The following is a 17,206-nucleotide window of genomic DNA, read 5'->3' as shown; positions in this document are numbered from 1 at the left end:
TCGAAATCGGGGTACCCATATATGGGGGCTATAAGAACGCGTGGACCTACGTTGACAAATGTTTGCAAGGATATTTTATACTCATTGAGGACTCACTGTACAGCCAATTTGGTTCTAAAATGTGGCTAATAGATGAAAAATGGGGGCTATGTCAAAACATGGACCCAGAGACCCCATGTTAAGTTCCAGAAGTTCTTTTGACATAAGAAAGATTTGTGCCAAGTTTTGTCAGCCTACGTCAAGTGGTTGGGCAGTTAAAGAGTTTTTACCAAAAATTTGGGTAAATACTCGAAATCGGGGTACCCTTATATGAGGGCTATTAGAAAACGTGGACCTATGTTGACAAGTTTTTGCAAGGGTATTTTCAACATATTGAGAACTCACTATGCCAAATTTGAGCCAATATGATTGTACAATGAGGTTAATAGGTAAAAAATACCTTAAATCGGGAGGTACGGATATATGGGGGCTATATCAAAACATGAACCCAGAGACCCCATTTTCAATGCTAGATATTCTCTTGACATAAGTAAGATTTGAGCCAAATTTTGTCAGCCTACGTCAAGTGGTTCGGCAGTTAATGAGTTTTTAAATACTCGGGTATTTACCCAAGTATTTACCCACTTGTTTAAAGTATTGTAAAACTATCCATTTTGAATCGATTTCATAATCTAAACCCAGAAATAGGGTCTAAGATGTTGTATTAGCGATTCAATATAGTAAATACCCAAATAAATACCCACAAATGGGTATTTACCCAATTTACCGGGTATTTACCCATTGGGTATTTACCCACTTTCCATCTCTATAAATGCCAAATTTCAGCCATTTCTATTGGATATTGAGGCCACAACCTTCAAAATACCGAAAATAGGGAGATACCGTTCTATGAGAGCTATATTAAAACGTGGGCCGATATAGCCCATTTACAATAACAAGATGCTATTTAAAGATGATAGTTTCTCCTGATGTAGGGTCTTAACGTAACATCAATTTTAATAGTTATTAATTTTTATACCTACTCAAACCTCATCAGAAGAAATATTCGCATATAACTAATATTATGTTTAAAAACACTGTGAGAGGTTTTATTCACACCAAAAGCTTTGTTTGTTGTCATTATTAGATTTGATTGACAACAACTCCAAGAACAATCTAACGCTTCCAAACGTGTTTATGTGTGTGAAGTATCGACGATTGGTGATTATCACCTGCGATTTGGTAGAGTAGTCAATACCATTGTTTGTGTTGTTGAGCTACGGAATTGTTTAGTTTATTATAGCCGGGTGATAAAGAAGGTGATCGTTTCGATATGACATCGCAATACGGTTCCATTGTCTGTGTTATCAGTTTATGTATAATAGTGACCTGTCATGCCATTATTCGACCCTCAACTTCACTGCATCTAATGGAGGGCGAGGGTTTTGTGGTTTATTTAGATGTTCCAAAGAACTTTGGTGCAATTAAGAATTGTTGGTTCAAATTTAGAGGTAGATTGTGAACATCAGATATTGTGATTTGTATCAACTAAAAATATTGTGATGTATAATAGGTGGTGACAAAGAGAGCATCGAGCTGAATGCAACTGAACCCATGGATACCACACGTGGAGAACATATACTACCGTACGACGAACACGTATGCGGGATACGAGTAATGGGTGTGACATCGGCATCCGCGGCAATTTGGACCCTCGAAACAGAAAATGAGTATGGGGACTATGAACAGGATTCTGTTAATATACAAGTTTTGCCGTTTCAAAAAACAAAATTCGATACTCGGGTCCAAATGGAAATTGGCAAGGGAACAATTAAATGCTCTAAACCAGACTCTGCTAAACACTGTAAAATCGTCGATCTGTATTATGGAGAAACATACCACGACTGTCAACTCTATACAACAATACATCCAGGCAGTTCGTTTGAATGCTATATTTACAATTGGGGCCGCATGGAAGAGAGCTATGAACGTATATTTGTGGATACTCTGAACAATTCACTGCCAAATACAAATGCGACAATGTATGAGAATAGTAAAGCAGTAATCATAAGTTGTGATTTTCAAAGCACTGTGTACTCATGTCAAGCTGAAAAGCCAGATCACAAAACAGAACTGTTGATTATGGATGGTGTGTATAATGGTTATTATTCTGCCTACCAAACGGTGTAAGTTAAAAAAAGTGAGAATTGAATTATTAAGTCATGGAAATTCATTAAATATTATATATTTTATGACAGTTGGATAGTCAATTGATTGGGAGAATTATCTTACATTTTGCTATTTTTAGCGCTGAGTAAAAACGGTATTGGTCAATACTTATAAGCAGAGCTCCGAATACTTGTGAGTGAAACTCTTCTCGAATTCCAGCAAGTTGAGGGGGGCAACTTCCCCTCTCCCCTTAGCAAACAAAAACTTAACCCACCCACACCAAAAAAATTTAAACCAATAAAATAAAAATAAATAAGAGCTCTGCTTATAAAAATCTATTGATTTTTATATGTGCTGAACAATAGTCAGCTTCTTGCTTAAGTGCTCCACATATAATGGGTTTAATTTCTTTAAAAGAACTGAATGAATATGCAATAGTGTTCGTACAATAGATTCTACTAAGTTAGTTCTTACATCTGATGAGCTAAATAGCCAACCACCAGAGCGAAACGGTTGTAGATTATTGTTTGGAAGTTTGGGACTTCGCAAGATATAATTTTAGAAACATTGTGGCGTTTTTATTGTTATAGCGTTTGCAATTTGTTTTTTTTTTTTCAAAATAGGCTGGCTTAATTCCATTGTTGTTGTTTTAATATTTTAAAACAACTAGTTTATTAGTGGAAAAGATTTTGCATTGTTCGCCAAGGGGTAAGGCAGGGAATACTATAGTTTCGATTCTCGCCACAGAATCTCATCAGTTCCCTTGTTTTTTGTTTGTAGTTATTTTTCAATAACTTCTTCAACAAAAAACTTGTTATACCCAAACATCAATCGTCAGCTCGAAGTATAAAGGTAAGCAAAGAAAAAAGGTAAATGAGAAGTTTTTCCTTGGCAACCTCACACAACTCCGACGAAAGTGTCTGCGAAAACAATTCAAACCTTTTCCACTAGTATGTGTCGTCGAATTTCAACGAATGCACACACCAAAATTTGGTTGGTCTGCTTTACATCCAGTGTCTTCAATTAGAAACATTGTGGCGTTTTTATTGGGATAGCGTTTGCAATTTGTTTTTTCAAAATAGGCTGGCTTAATCCCATTGTTGTTGTTTTAATATTTTAAAACAACTAGTTTATTAGTGGAAAAGATTTAGCATTGTTCGCCAAGATATTATTTTTCAATACAACACTTTAGGTCATGATAGTTCAATTAATTAAACCTATCTCAAATAACAACCTTCGCTCTAATAAGACAACAATAAATATAATTTATGAATCTTACAAGCAGACCCGGGTCCGCGTACTGGCCGGCCGTTTTGTTTTTTATACAATTTACAATCTTTATAGTTATAGGTGCGTTTTCCTCACGGGTCCATTGTCATACTGAGCTATTCAGTGTGGATTTTAAATTTAAATTTCAGCGGACAATATTTGAACTGTTGCAAGTAAAATGTCTAAAAAATTACCAGTAGGGCCCACCGCGCCTCCCTCCGGCTACGTCGGTGGGGGAAGGTACCCCACCTCCTCCGAAATTCATAAAAATATACAGTACATCGGCAAGCCTTGAAAAGAAGTAACTATATTCCGTAAAGCAACCGCCATTTTTTCGCAAATTAATTTTAAAGGCGATACGTTCAAAATGTTCCCAAAAATTTCAAAGTCGGGTGGGGCCGACTATATGGCGATTTCAAAATTTTATCAAAATGCCTTCCCAATTTTGTGTTTGGTACGTCGAACACATGAAATCGGGCGCCATATACAGATCTGAACCGATTTCAGTATAATTTAGCAAATTTATACGTTAACAGTTCTATAGATATTAGCATACAAAATCATTTTTGGAGGAACCTCCGATTCTGCTGCTGTATCTCCGGATCAACACAGAATTTTAAAAATTTAATATAGCCTATTTTACTTTCAGGCGATGCTGTAATATACTCTGAAATTTTCATGAATATACATATATCTGTTCAGCGGTTTTTGAGCCCATAAATTTCAAACAAAGAAAATATACAGATTAAATTCTCACGTTTAATGTAATATTAACGAGAACATGGAAATTTTACTCAGAAGGCAAAAGTCTGTCTGTAAATTAATACTAATCTTAAAATCAAATAGTTTTGTTTTAAATTATTTTCTTTCAAGTTTTTTTTTTTAAGTATTTTCTTTGCAGTGTATGTACCTTTTTTTAAGAAGTTCATTAGCTGATACAGACGTCATTTCAATGTCATTCGCATGCCAAATGATAATAAATTCTGCATTTAAACTTCTCATGAGAAATGCCCGCATTGCATGTGCCTATTGTGTAGCGAATTTATTAAAAATTCCATTTTTAAATAAAAGCCACACTTAAGACTGAATAACATTTTAACAGAATTTCATTTTTTTAATTATGTCTAATTAACACATAATAAAGGCGCTAACATGAATATCATTCGATTCAAAGATACGTTTTTAGGTAATTCTTTTTATTACAAGCTAAGTATACATGTAGATTTAAATAGCCCATTGCCTAGCAACAATTACTTTGTAACTATTTCCTTTTATAGTTGGGTTCCAGAACAAAAAAGTTTTTATATTTCTAACCACTTTTGCAGAATTTTTTTTTAAAAACTACTACAAAAGGTACAAAATATCCACTTCACTTTAAATTTTTATTTAATATTTATCTTATAAAAGTCTTTAAATATTAGATGTGAAATCGATTAATATATTAAAATGAATTTAGCATCCCCTAATTAGTTGGCCGGCCAATGAATAAACCTATGTATGTATACGAGTAGGTATATTTACAAATAAAAATCAAACGTATTTTGTTGCTAAATCAGTTAAAAACAGTTGGATCGATTTGAATATTTTTTATACCCTCAGCATTTATGCTAACGAGCGTATATACACTTTCATACGGGCAAAATGTGCCTCATCGAAATAATGGTTTTAGACCCCAAGTATGTTTGGACGAAATGTGTTTCAGACAATTTGGAGTTGATTTAGCCATGTCCGTCCGTCTGTCTGCAGGCTGGAGCGCACGATAACTCTCGAACGGATCAACCGATTCGGTTCAAAACTTGGTTTTCATAATATTTTGTCCAAATTTAGTTTAAGTTCGAAGATGGGTTATATCGGCCCACTCCTTCCGGTACCTCCCCCACAAAAGTTCGGAAATGTTCGGAAAATTTGTGCGCACGATAACTCTTAAAGGAAGTAACCGATTTGGTCCATACTTTGCACATCGTGAAATTTCTACCAGACTTAGATGAGGTTCCAATATGGACTCAATCGGTCCACTCTTAGGGTCCTCCCACACAAAATTTCGGAAAAGTTCTGCACCCCATACGGCGCTTTAAGTTTCATCAGGGGCAAGTCCATACTTCCTGAGAAAATAGCCTGAAAGGTACAAAAACCCCCTATGATGCCGTGTGTAGTGGTTGGAGCGCAAGATAGCTCTCGAACGGATCTGTCGATTCGGTCCAAAATGTGGCCTTCGTCATATTTTGTGCAAAATTAGTTTATGTTCGAAGATAAGCCATATCGGTCAACTCCTTCAGGTACCTGCCCCACAAAATCTCAAAAATGTTCGGAAAAATTGTGCGCACGATAACTCTTGATGGGAGTGACCGATTTGGTCAATACTTTACACATCCTAATATATCTTCCAGATATAGATCAGGTTCGAATATGGACTATATTTGTCCACTCCTTCGGGTACCTCCCACACAAACTTTTGGATAAATTCATTTTAAGACCTGCTCTCGAAACACTTTGTTTTTTATTGAAGCAACTTGCATTCGCTGCCTCAATTACGACAGTAAATATTTTTCAGGTGTAAGTCCATACTCCTTGAGAAAACAGCCCGGAAGTTGTAAAAAAACCCCTATGGCACCATATGTAGTGGCTGAATTGCTCGAACAGAATACTGCGTTCGTCCACACTTTGGATATTATAATATTTTTTCGAATATAGGTCAATAGGTCCACTCCTTCCGATGGGCTCTATCTTTCCAATCCTTGTGGTACCACCCACACAAATGTTCAACATTTTTATGTGGTTAAGGATCTGATCGAGGATGCATTGGACATTTTTACCGAAGGTTTACCTAGTGGCCCTGTTTACAGCGATATTACGTTTTTCGTAGGCTAGTGTGATAAAAAGCCCTATCTATCATTATCCCCGCAAATTTTTGAGGCTTAATCCTATCTATACTTTTGTCGGTTCATACGCCCAAAATTTTGAAAACCCCCCTGAATACATAAGTTTAAAAAAAAAAAGTATTTCAATCCACACAGGCTGAGGGTATATCTTTGTCGGCAAAGCCGACTGATACTTTATTACTTGTTTTTTTTTTTTTTTTTTTTGAAATGGTCGTCATAGTCCAACATAGGTTTTTACGTAATGAAAAATTAACCATGCCTTCTTCTACCGGCACTTAATCTTACTTAATCGATTTTCCTGATATTTTTAGGGATAGGGATGGCCCTCAGTGAAAATAGGCTACATATTTGTTGAATTTCGGAGGGGGCGGGTTACCTGCCCTATGTTCTATTTTTAAAAATGTTATATTTGTTTTGGTTTGAAAATTAATTTACGAGACAATAGTGGTTCTGTGTCCGACCTTACGTATTTCTTTGAGAACTAAAGGCCCGATCACGCCCACTTTTTAAATATATTATAACTACAAAATGACTGAAGGGATTTTCATACAATTTATAGACAATGCTTAAAGTTGTCCCATGGTGAAAATAAAAAATAAATTTAAATGAATTAGATAACCTATATATGTATTTGTTGTTGAATTTTGGACGGTCCTACTGTTGTATAATCGCTATATTTGCGAAACCTGTCAACGCATCGGCTTCGTGTCCCCGATCAAATATTCATACAATACAGTGAGCGTCAAAATAAAGTTTCCACTTCTCAAAATTTTTTGATTGCATTATTACGCCGACATAGAGATATTATACGTATAACATATAATTGCAACTTTTTTAAGTATTTAGTGGTGAATTAAAATCCAGAAAATATTAGGCCCTTCCAACGTTCCTATAGAGGGAATAAATGAATATTGCCAAAATAACCCAAAATTTGACGCGTCAAATAAAGTTTACACTTTTGCCAAACCAAAATTTTCTTATTTCTTTAACAAAATGAAGGGATATTTTGGCTTTTGTATTTCTTTTTATTACATTCGGGCCTACAAACAACAAATCAACGAGTCTTTTGATGTAATCCGCTTTCGTGTAATTTTGGCATTAAATAGGCCTGTAACTTTCTATCGAATTTTTTCCGCAATTACTCTATGGATTTGTAGTCTAGAGACTTCAATGAGTCTGAGGCGTTTTTTATTGGGATAACTGTTACAATTTAGATTTTTCAAAATAGTCTGGCTTAATCGCATTGTTGTTGTTTTAATATTTAAAACAACTAATTTATTAGTGGAGAAGGTTTGGCATTGTTCGCCAAGGGGTAAGGTAAGTTTCCTTGTTTTTTGTTTGTGGATATTCTCCACCGAAGTTATTTTTCAATAAATTCTTCAACAAAAACATTTTATACCCAAACATCAATCGTCAGCTCAAAGTATAAAGATGAACCAAGAAAAAACTTCAATGAAAAGTGTTTCTTTCGCAACCTCACACAACCACGACGAAAGTGTTTACAAAACAAAGCAAACCTTCTTCCACTGTTATGTGTCGTAGAGTCAACGAAGATCGGACAATCCGAACAGAAGTTATGAACAAATATTTACTTAGCATAGTACTGAAGGTCAAAGAAATTTCCAAACTTTTAGAGCTTGTCCTGCAAAACTCGCTTTTCAGAATTAGCAAACTATTATTTGTAGGTGTCGAGCGTCCTTTAACTTAAATTCTATCTAATTTTGGTAATGATCGGTCGATCCGAACAGAAGTTATAAACAAATATTGACTTAGCATAGTACTGAAGTTCAAAAAAATTTCCAAACTTTGAGAGCTTCTCCTGCAAAACTCACTTTTTAGACTTAGCATACTATTATTTGGAGGTGTCGATATATGGGTAAAGTTAAAATGATATATATGTAATAATACGATGATAAAATTAGTGAGAAACAAACGGTTATGACATTTTGGAAGCGGAAGCTGTTTTTGATTCAGTAACACTTTATAATTAATATTTTATGTAATCTTAGGTAAAAACTCATAAAAATATCATACAGGGATACTAGGTTGTAAATAGTCATAATCCTAAGGTACATATATTTATGTAAGTGTGCAAATTTTGATTGGACTCCCATGCAACGTTACTAAATATATAGCGTGGTGCAAGAAAGAAGGTGATACAATAATATCAACTGTAGTGGGATTCTCTAACACTTTTTTGAGTTACCGACAAAAATCGGTGTAATTAAAATGCTTATTATATCGGTAATTAAAAAGTCATAGTAAAGTAATACCGATACGTTTATTTTAACTTTTCATTCATAATTTTCCGGATTTTTGTCGGTAACTCAAAAAATGAGTTACAGAATTCCACTACTGACTGCTGAATCTAAATAACGACGGGACGTACACAAATGTTTCACAAACCTACCAAATACGTTGAGTCTCAAATCACATTTAAAACACAAAATCCGCGACCGAAACTTACTTAAATGTTTTCATTCGTAAAACAAATAATTTTCCTTTGCAATGAATTGTATTTCATGTTTTGTTGGGCTTTTGTTTTTAAAATACAAAACACACACACATACAAACAATAACGGTCTGTCAAAGTTAAACTTTTTCAACTTACAAAAAATATACGCTCGACCATGGCAGAACTACCAGGTAGTGGTATCGCACCAGCTGATCGAATATGAAAAGTCAAATCCCTTTATAAAAAAATTATTTTTGTTGTAATTTCCCCAACAACATAAAGAAAGTTTTGACATAACATATTCAAAATTTTACGATGTCACTACCTGGGTAATTGTGCCATGCGCTCGACGTATTTCGGTAGTTCTCATAAGAATACATGTGTTCTACTTTTTTCACCACACACGCCCTGGGTATACGTCCGTATATAGGTATGGGCCTGATGTCTTCATTTGCTGTCGAAACATATTTGTAATCAAAAATAAATAACAAATCCTTTGTTCGCTCCAATCTGGAGTATGGATCTATTATTTGGAACCCTGCATATCCTATTCATGCTAAGGTCATTGAATCTGTCCAAAAGCAGTTTCTTTTGTTTTGCCTGAGAGGTCGTGGTTGGAATTCACAAACTTTACCCTCATATGAACATAGATTAAACTTAATAAAGTTGCCCACATTAAAAAGTCGTCGGACAATGCTAAATGTAACTTTTATTTTAAACGTAATTCATGGCAAAATAATTTCAGATTTTCTATTAAACAGAATCCGTTTTTATGCCCCTATCAGACCCACACGTAATTACTCACTTCTTCATATTAATTATTTTACATCCGATTATGCAAACAACGATCCACTCCGCCGTCTCCTTCTTGAATTTAACAAATTATATAATCTTATAGATCTGTATGAAAATCGTGAGTCATTAAAAAGAAAATTAATCATATACCTTAACACATAGTTTCTACATCAACGGTTGAAATTAATTCAGTTTTTGTATATAATTAGTTAGTAGTCTAGTCTGTAAGGATTTTGTATCTATAGACTTAAGTAATAAAAAAAAAAATATTTCTCTTCTATAAAGACATCTTTATTTAAGCTTTATGAAGAATACTTTACCGTTTTCTTTTAATTTTTGTGGATATTTCGCGCAAAAAAATTTGACAGCAAATGAAGACTACGGCCTAAATTCACCTTGACTGCTAAACCTAAATAACGACGGGACGTACACAAATATTTCACCTTTCTACCACAACAAAATCACATTTAAAACACCAAATCCGCGACCAAAACACCGTTTAAGCTTTATGAAGAATACTTTACAGTTTTCTTTTAATTTTTGTGGATATTTCGCGCAAAAAATTTGACAGCAAATGAAGACTACGGCCTAAATTCGCTTTGACTGCTAAACCTAAATAACGACGGGACGTACACAAATATTTCACCTTTCTACCACAACAAAATCACATTTAAAACACCAAATCCGCGACCATTTGTGATTTACTTAGACGAGTCGTCTGAGGTTATGTTTTCCTACCGACAAAGGAATCATTTATGATCGGAAAATGAGCTCATATTCCAGCTTTTTAATCGTGCAGCTTTTTAATCGTGCATTTTCATGAGTCTTTAGGGATTCATTTATGAGTATTTTTATTAGACGAAATAAATTAAAAATTTTCTTTTTATTCTTTTTTGTTCCTTTCCTTTGTTTTATTGTCTTTTCTGCTTTGTTATGTTTTTAATTATACTTTATGTTGCGCGGTGGTTAGTATACTGCCTCTTCATTTCACTTGGCAAAACCTGAACATGTGTTGTGTTTGTCTATACTCTTAATATTATACGTTACATTTATATCAAAGTTTAGTCGAAAGTGTATATGAGAATTATTTACAAACAAGCAAAAATAAAACAAAACAATACGTTTTTAATCACCTATCTGTTCAAAATATGATCAGAAGATACATAATTATAATCACTTTTCAAACACCTGCATGAGCATTTTTTGATTAAGCATTTTGCAATCTTCATGAAGATCAAAATGTGACAATAAATAACGAAGAAATAGCCACATTTTAAACGCCTCAATGATTCATTTGTGATTGCTACACATTTGTTGTTGTATTTCAAATTGAACTATTTTTAATCATTACAAGGAGTCACTTTCGAGTCCCTTTCTGATCATACAAGCGACTTAATCAAACTTTAAACTTTTTCTAATAAAAAGACTCATAAATGACTCCCTAAAGACTCATAAACGATAATAAACATGACCCAAAAAAGACTCGAAAAAGAGTCCCAAATTAATCAACAAATCACCAATAAATGATTAAAATACGACTCGAAAAAGACTTTATATACTATCAGAAAATGGACAAAAATGACTCGAAACTAATGCAGAGGAAGACTCATTTGTTGATTTGTTTAGAAGAGTCCTAAGGTTACGTTTTTCTCCCGACAAAGGAGTCATTTATGATCAGAAAATGAGCTCATATTCCAGCTTTTTAATCGTGCAGTCGGATCAAAAAAGACTCAAATTTGATTAAAATTTTCAAAAAATGCTGGCTGGGTTGTTTTTAAAATACAAAACACACACACACATACAAACAATAACGTTCTGTCAAAGTTAAATTTGTTCAACTTACAAAAAGTATACGCTCGACATATTTCGGTAGTTCTCATAAGAATACATGTGTTCTACTTTTTTCACCACACACGCCCTGGGTATACGGTCGTATATAGGTATGGGCCTGATACATAGCTTTACTGCTAAACCTAAATAACGACGGGACGTACACAAATATTTCACCAACCTACCAAAACAACGCTCTCTGAGCGTCCGTTTTACCCAAATACGTTGAGTCCAAAATCACATTTAAAACACAAAATCCGCGGCCGAAACTTACTAAAATGTTTTCATTCGTAAAACAAATAATTTTCCTTTGCAATGAATTGTATTTCATGTTTTCTTGGGCCTTTGTTTTTAAAATACAAAACACACACATACAAACAATAACGTTCTGTCAAAGTTAAACTTTTTCAACATACAAAAAGTATACGCTCGACGTATTTCGGTAGTTCTCATAAGAATACATGTGTTCTACTTTTTTCACCACACACGCCCTGGGTATACGTCCGTATATAGGTATGGGCCTTAAATATATTCTATTGTTTTTTGTTCGATGAGTTTTACTAGGCGTTTACACCAGACAGTTTGTCTTCAAATACAACTCTGATTTACTAACACATACATACATTTGTCGTTTGCCTCCCAGCTGTCCATCATTTTTTCAAAGACAGAAAGGAAGACAAATTTTTGGCATTTTTGTAAAAATAGGTGAAATAATAATTGAAATGTGTTGAAAACAAAAGAACATGGACATAAACAAAATATGTGAACGGAAAATAAAAAGAAATCTACGATTTTCATTCAAAATTTTAAAACTGTTTTTGCAGTTGTCGGGACGCCTACGTCACACAGGCAAATTGTGCGATTTTGACAATCAATACATGAACTTATCGTAATATCTAAAGACAATTGCTCTGTTCCAGAACCTGCAAGAAACTACTACTTTTTACTATGATAACATTTTTTCCTTTATGTTATCGAAAATTAGTAGATTCTTGCAGTACTGGAACAGACCAAATATGTTTTACGATTATGATATTTGAATTTTTTAAACTTTTGACAACTGCCTAAAGCTACAAAATGTTACTGAACAAAATTCTTTCAGTAAAAATTATAAGTTCTCAGTAATAAAAATTTCAAAACAAGTTTGTCAATTCATTCTCTTTTACTGAACATTTGTGTAAAAAAACAACATTCAGTAATAATTTGTAATAATTATTACAAATTATCGAGTACGCAGACACACTTACCCCCATTATTATAAGTCTCCTTTTGTTGTAGTTTGGATTTACCGAACAGATTTATAGCGTTCCGGTTAACTTAAAGTTAAAAGTGATGATTGAATTTTAAGGAGAAGCTTCTTGACATAAACTTTCAATGTAAAGATCATATTTGTAATGCCTCCAAATTGGTTTATTTTGGGTTTTAAAATCCATCAGATAGTAAAAGAACACATATAATAATGGCCCTAATATATCATTTATTTCTAGTACATCAAAGTCAAAATGTGAATTGGAAATTCCAAAACCCCTAAAAGATTCCGATATTGGGCTTTGGCGAATTATGAGTTATACCACTTCTGGCACACCGAAAGGCTGCATGTTTTATGTCGGCAAATCGAAATCAGACATTATACTATCGGAATTGTCAAATATTGCTGAATTAACAACTGTTAAGGTTTACAAACCTGATGACTCAGAGAAAAAACAAATCGAAGAATTATCCTGCACTGTGCCATTTGAAATTCACGACTGTTACCTAAGAGATCCAAACCACACCATTTACATTCCTGATAGTATACGTTTTGACAGTCAACGACTATATGGAAAATGTGCATTTTATAATATGCCAATTATAGAGGGTATATGGTTATGTGGATCTCGAGGCCGTGATTACGACAAAGAAGTCGTTCAAAATATCGAGGTAAGTAGATGAAAAGTTGATTGGAATACTTTTGTTAATTACATTGCTTTTAGGTTATGGCTAAGTCGAAATATGGCGAAACCCTTACTGAAGTTGTCAAAGCTAAACGTGGTGATGCCGTGGAATTAATGTGCAAAAGTCCATTTGATGATCCCATATCGCACTGTGCTTTTATTGACCCAAATGGAGCCGTATTTTTAGTGGGTACCTTTAATAGTATTAAAACAAAAGGGTATGTACAACTGATTAAAAGAGAGTATATTAGCTATAGTGTCAATCCCCACGCCCGGTGGTTTAGAATGGAGATCAAACTCTGCAGACTACTGTACCTTATCTCTTTATTTATCCAAAAATTGTTTTATATGAGTGTGCAAAATGCTCATCACTGCAAACAACACATTGCATTTGAAAAATCTAAGCTCGATGGCAAAGCTCTCTCTTAATTAGAATATCGCAGTTACGAGGGACACTAAAATCATTCTGGCCTAGGCAACACGCAGTGTCGGCAGGCGTCATTTGGCATTTTTTTTTGGAAAGTTTGACAGTTTTTAGCCTAAGCGGTTGACATATGACCATGTGTTGTGCTGTTTCAGTGATGGAAAAAATCACTTTGCAAAAAAAAAAAAAATGGAATTTACTTGTGAACATTTTCGTCCTATAATTTTTCACAACTTTCGACGTGGATTATCACGGTAAGAGTGCATCGATCAAATTAAATCTTTGTATGTCGATAAAGGGCCATCTTATATCATTATGAAAAACTGGTTTAATGAATTCAATTGTAGCCGACACTCGCATAAAAACGAAGGTCGTGAGGGTCGCCCAAAATCGGTCGTTGTGCCAGAAACGGATAATGCAAGATCGCCATGTTATATACCGCGAGATAGAGGCATCCTTGGGAATTTCTTCCACCAACTAAGATTTGATATTGCTTATGCTTAGGAGCCCGAAACAAAACAGGAATCGGCCGTTCGGCCAACGAAATTTGTTAATGGAAGAAAACAAAACGTGGAATTGATGGGTCATGCGACATACAGCACTGATTGGGAACTCAATGACTTGCTTTAATTGCAGCACATCAAGAAAAAAGGCGTGGTCAGCTATTTTCGTCGCCAGAAGATGCTGAAAAAGCGTTCAAAACCATGTTTTGGAGGTGTCTCTGTAAAGCCGCTGAAAACAACCCAACACATGATCGCATGTCAAACTGTCCTGTAGTGCGATTCTCTACCACATTTTTTGAATTACCGACAAAAATCGGTAACATTAAAACGCAAAATTATGAATGAAAAGTTCAAATAAAAGGTGACAACACGATTGCTATCGGTAGAACTTTACGACTACTTTTTATTTGTCGCTAACTTACCAAATAATATCGTTAACTACCGAAATTATAAGCATTTTAATTTGACCGACATTTGTCGGTAACTCAAAAAATCAGTTAGAGAATCGCACTACTGAGTACGTTAAAAACCGTCAAAGATTCCAAAAAAAATGTCAAATGACACCTGGCGACAACGCGTGTTGTCTAGGCCAGACGGTTGTTTAGTGCCCGTCGTACAGTATTACAATAACTTCAGTATAATTGTGAGTTTCGAAGCATTGTCAGAGAAGCCACTCCACTGCCGATAATACGGCGTTTAGATTATAGTTTTTTGCAGGGTTAACCTTCTTTATGAGGATTTATTTGAAGTATACACAATGGAAATGACATTTGAAACCCAGACCCACTGGGTTAACCCGGTTATATGTAAACGGCATATATGTCTGATGAGCTGTGGTATTATAGAATACCGTTATAATACCGTAATAGGAGAAATATATACATAAGCGTATATTTTATCAATTTTAATTCGTGTATGTAATACTTTTATTTATTTTTTTAGCCGAATACAATATTATGGACGTGGAATAACTAAAGGTGATTGCGGCATTAAGGTTACAGATATCAATAGAGACGACTATGGCCAATGGAAATGCCAGTTTATTATTCGTTCTAGTAATCTGAAATCTTCATTTACAATGGAACTCAAGGAAATGGGTAGGCTCCGTTTCAAAAGAAAACTTTAAGGTTTAAGTTCCAAAATTGTATTTTTTCAAGAATGTCTCTTCAACATTTTACCGTTTCTTTCAGATACTGCCCATGCCACATCTGTTGGGTTAGCCATTGGTTTAACAGTTGTGTTAATACTTGTTGTGGGTGTTGTTTTTGGAACTTTCATTTATCGCCGTCGAAACTTGAGCGCCCGACATAACTTGGCATCGACAGATCCGTTGGAACTAGCAGGTCCATCTACAATTTCGCAAGAAACAAACTAATAGTAATGATTGCACAGTTTTTTTTCTAAATCATATACATAAATCTGATCTCTTGTTGTTATTAAAATAAAAATATATGCAATTATATAACTACATACAGCAAATACAAAAAAACAGTTTGGTATATTTGTGTCATTTGTCTCCTTTAGAACATGTGCGATCATTTTGACAAAAAATCGACTTTTTGTAATTTTCGATTTTGATGAAAGATTTAACTATGCGATTAAAATTTAATCATAAATGTTACATTAATATGATGTCAGGGATTTGTTAGGAATGTAGTAAGAGTATATTCTCTAAGAGTACACCTATATTAACCTTTAACATTTGCTGCACAATATACGTTCTAATGCTAAACCTAAATAACGAAGGGACGTACACAAATATTTCACCTTTCTACCACAACAACGCTCTCTGAGCGTCCGTATTACCCAAATACGTTGAGTACAAAATCACATTTAAAACAACAAATCCGCGACCAAAACTTATTTAAATGTTTTCATTCGTAAAATAAATAATTTTCCTTTGCAATTAATTGGATTTCAGGTTTTGTTGAGCTTTTGTTTTCAAAATACAATACACACACACATACATGCATACAAAACTTTCTGTCATAGTTGAATTTGTTCAACTTACAAAAAGTATACGCCCAGCAAAATTTGAAGGAAGGGGTTCCATGCGATGACGTGATTTCATGGCATCTTTTGCATTGATTCAAATGAAGTCGCGAAAGATCCGATATTTTTATTAGTATTTGAACAAATGCAAAGGATGTCGTGAAGGATCCGATCTTTTTATCAGAATTTGAACCCATGCAAAGGAAGTCGTGAAAGATCCGATCTTTTCATCAGCATTTGAACCCATTCCATCGATCCAATAGAGATGAATTTTGTGTTTTTATTTATACACATTCTTCTAAATATATAAGATTAATTATTTACAATAGGTTTGATGTTGTCGGAGACTCGAAATCACAGCCAACGTTGTTAAAACTATCGTCGTAATGATAATGTCATTGCAAAGCGTTGGTGAAAATGACATGTCAAAACATTGGTGTAAATGACATGCTTTGGATCCAAAAATGAATAGCATCTTTTGGGGTCCACGCTCATATAAAATTCATCGATGAAGATGCTAAAAAGATGACATGCTAGATCACTTTCACCCATGATTGAACGGCATCTTTGGCATCGAACATTTTGCTGGGCGCTCGACGTATTTCGGTAGTTCTCATAAGAATACATGTGTTCTACTTTTTTCACCACACACGACGTATATATGTAGGTATGGGCCCTGGAGAAAAAAAGTTATTTTTTTATAAAAAATTCTGAAGTGGGATAAAAATATATGTATACGATAACTGTGATAGTACAAATGTTGGGCGGATTATGTGATTGGTATATAGTTAGATGCGTAGTGAAAAGACAGTTTTCGAGTCATTTTTGATCAGACTCCGAATCCAGTCCAATTTTTTTACGACTTAAATACGAATTTTACTAATTAGCTGTGTGTTTTAGAAAAAATATTCATATAATGTCAAATGTCTCTTTAAAAAGAATACAAGTTAAACATACGTTAAGTTCGACTGCTCTGA

General features: G+C 34.3%; 1 protein-coding gene across 2 annotated transcripts; it reads left to right on the top strand.

Moving 5' to 3' along the window:
- The first annotated feature begins 1,232 nt into the window (after nt 1-1,232).
- On the top strand, nt 1,233-15,736 carry LOC141399709 (uncharacterized). 2 transcript variants are annotated; one of them, XM_073978927.1, is made up of 6 exons: nt 1,233-1,490; nt 1,553-2,165; nt 12,864-13,296; nt 13,350-13,528; nt 15,180-15,334; nt 15,428-15,736. In XM_073978927.1, the coding sequence occupies exons 1-6, from the start codon at nt 1,313-1,315 to the stop codon at nt 15,610-15,612; spliced, it is 1,743 nt and encodes a 580-aa protein (XP_073835028.1). In that variant the 5' UTR covers nt 1,233-1,312; the 3' UTR covers nt 15,613-15,736. The 2 variants fall into 2 exon arrangements, with proteins under 2 accessions (XP_073835028.1, XP_073835029.1); XM_073978928.1 differs by having other exon boundaries at nt 1,276-1,490; nt 15,180-15,364; nt 15,428-15,726.
- Nucleotides 15,737-17,206: the final 1,470 nt, after the last annotated feature.

This window comes from Musca autumnalis, unplaced genomic scaffold (genome assembly GCF_047663935.1).
Source record: "Musca autumnalis isolate F117 unplaced genomic scaffold, ASM4766393v1 scaffold_3, whole genome shotgun sequence".
NCBI classification, from domain to species: Eukaryota; Metazoa; Arthropoda; class Insecta; order Diptera; family Muscidae; genus Musca; species Musca autumnalis.
This window is presented reverse-complemented; position numbering and strand designations above follow the sequence as displayed.

What these genes read in the sequence shown, in the direction of transcription:
- LOC141399709 (XM_073978927.1), top strand. Translation starts at nt 1,313, where the DNA reads ATGACATCGCAATACGGTTCCATTGTCTGTGTTATCAGTTTATGTATA. An exon ending in TTGTTGGTTCAAATTTAGAG is followed by an intron (nt 1,491 to 1,552) that starts GTAGATTGTGAA and finishes GATGTATAATAG; the next exon opens with GTGGTGACAAAGAGAGCATC. An exon ending in TATTCTGCCTACCAAACGGT is followed by an intron (nt 2,166 to 12,863) that starts GTAAGTTAAAAA and finishes ATTTATTTCTAG; the next exon opens with TACATCAAAGTCAAAATGTG.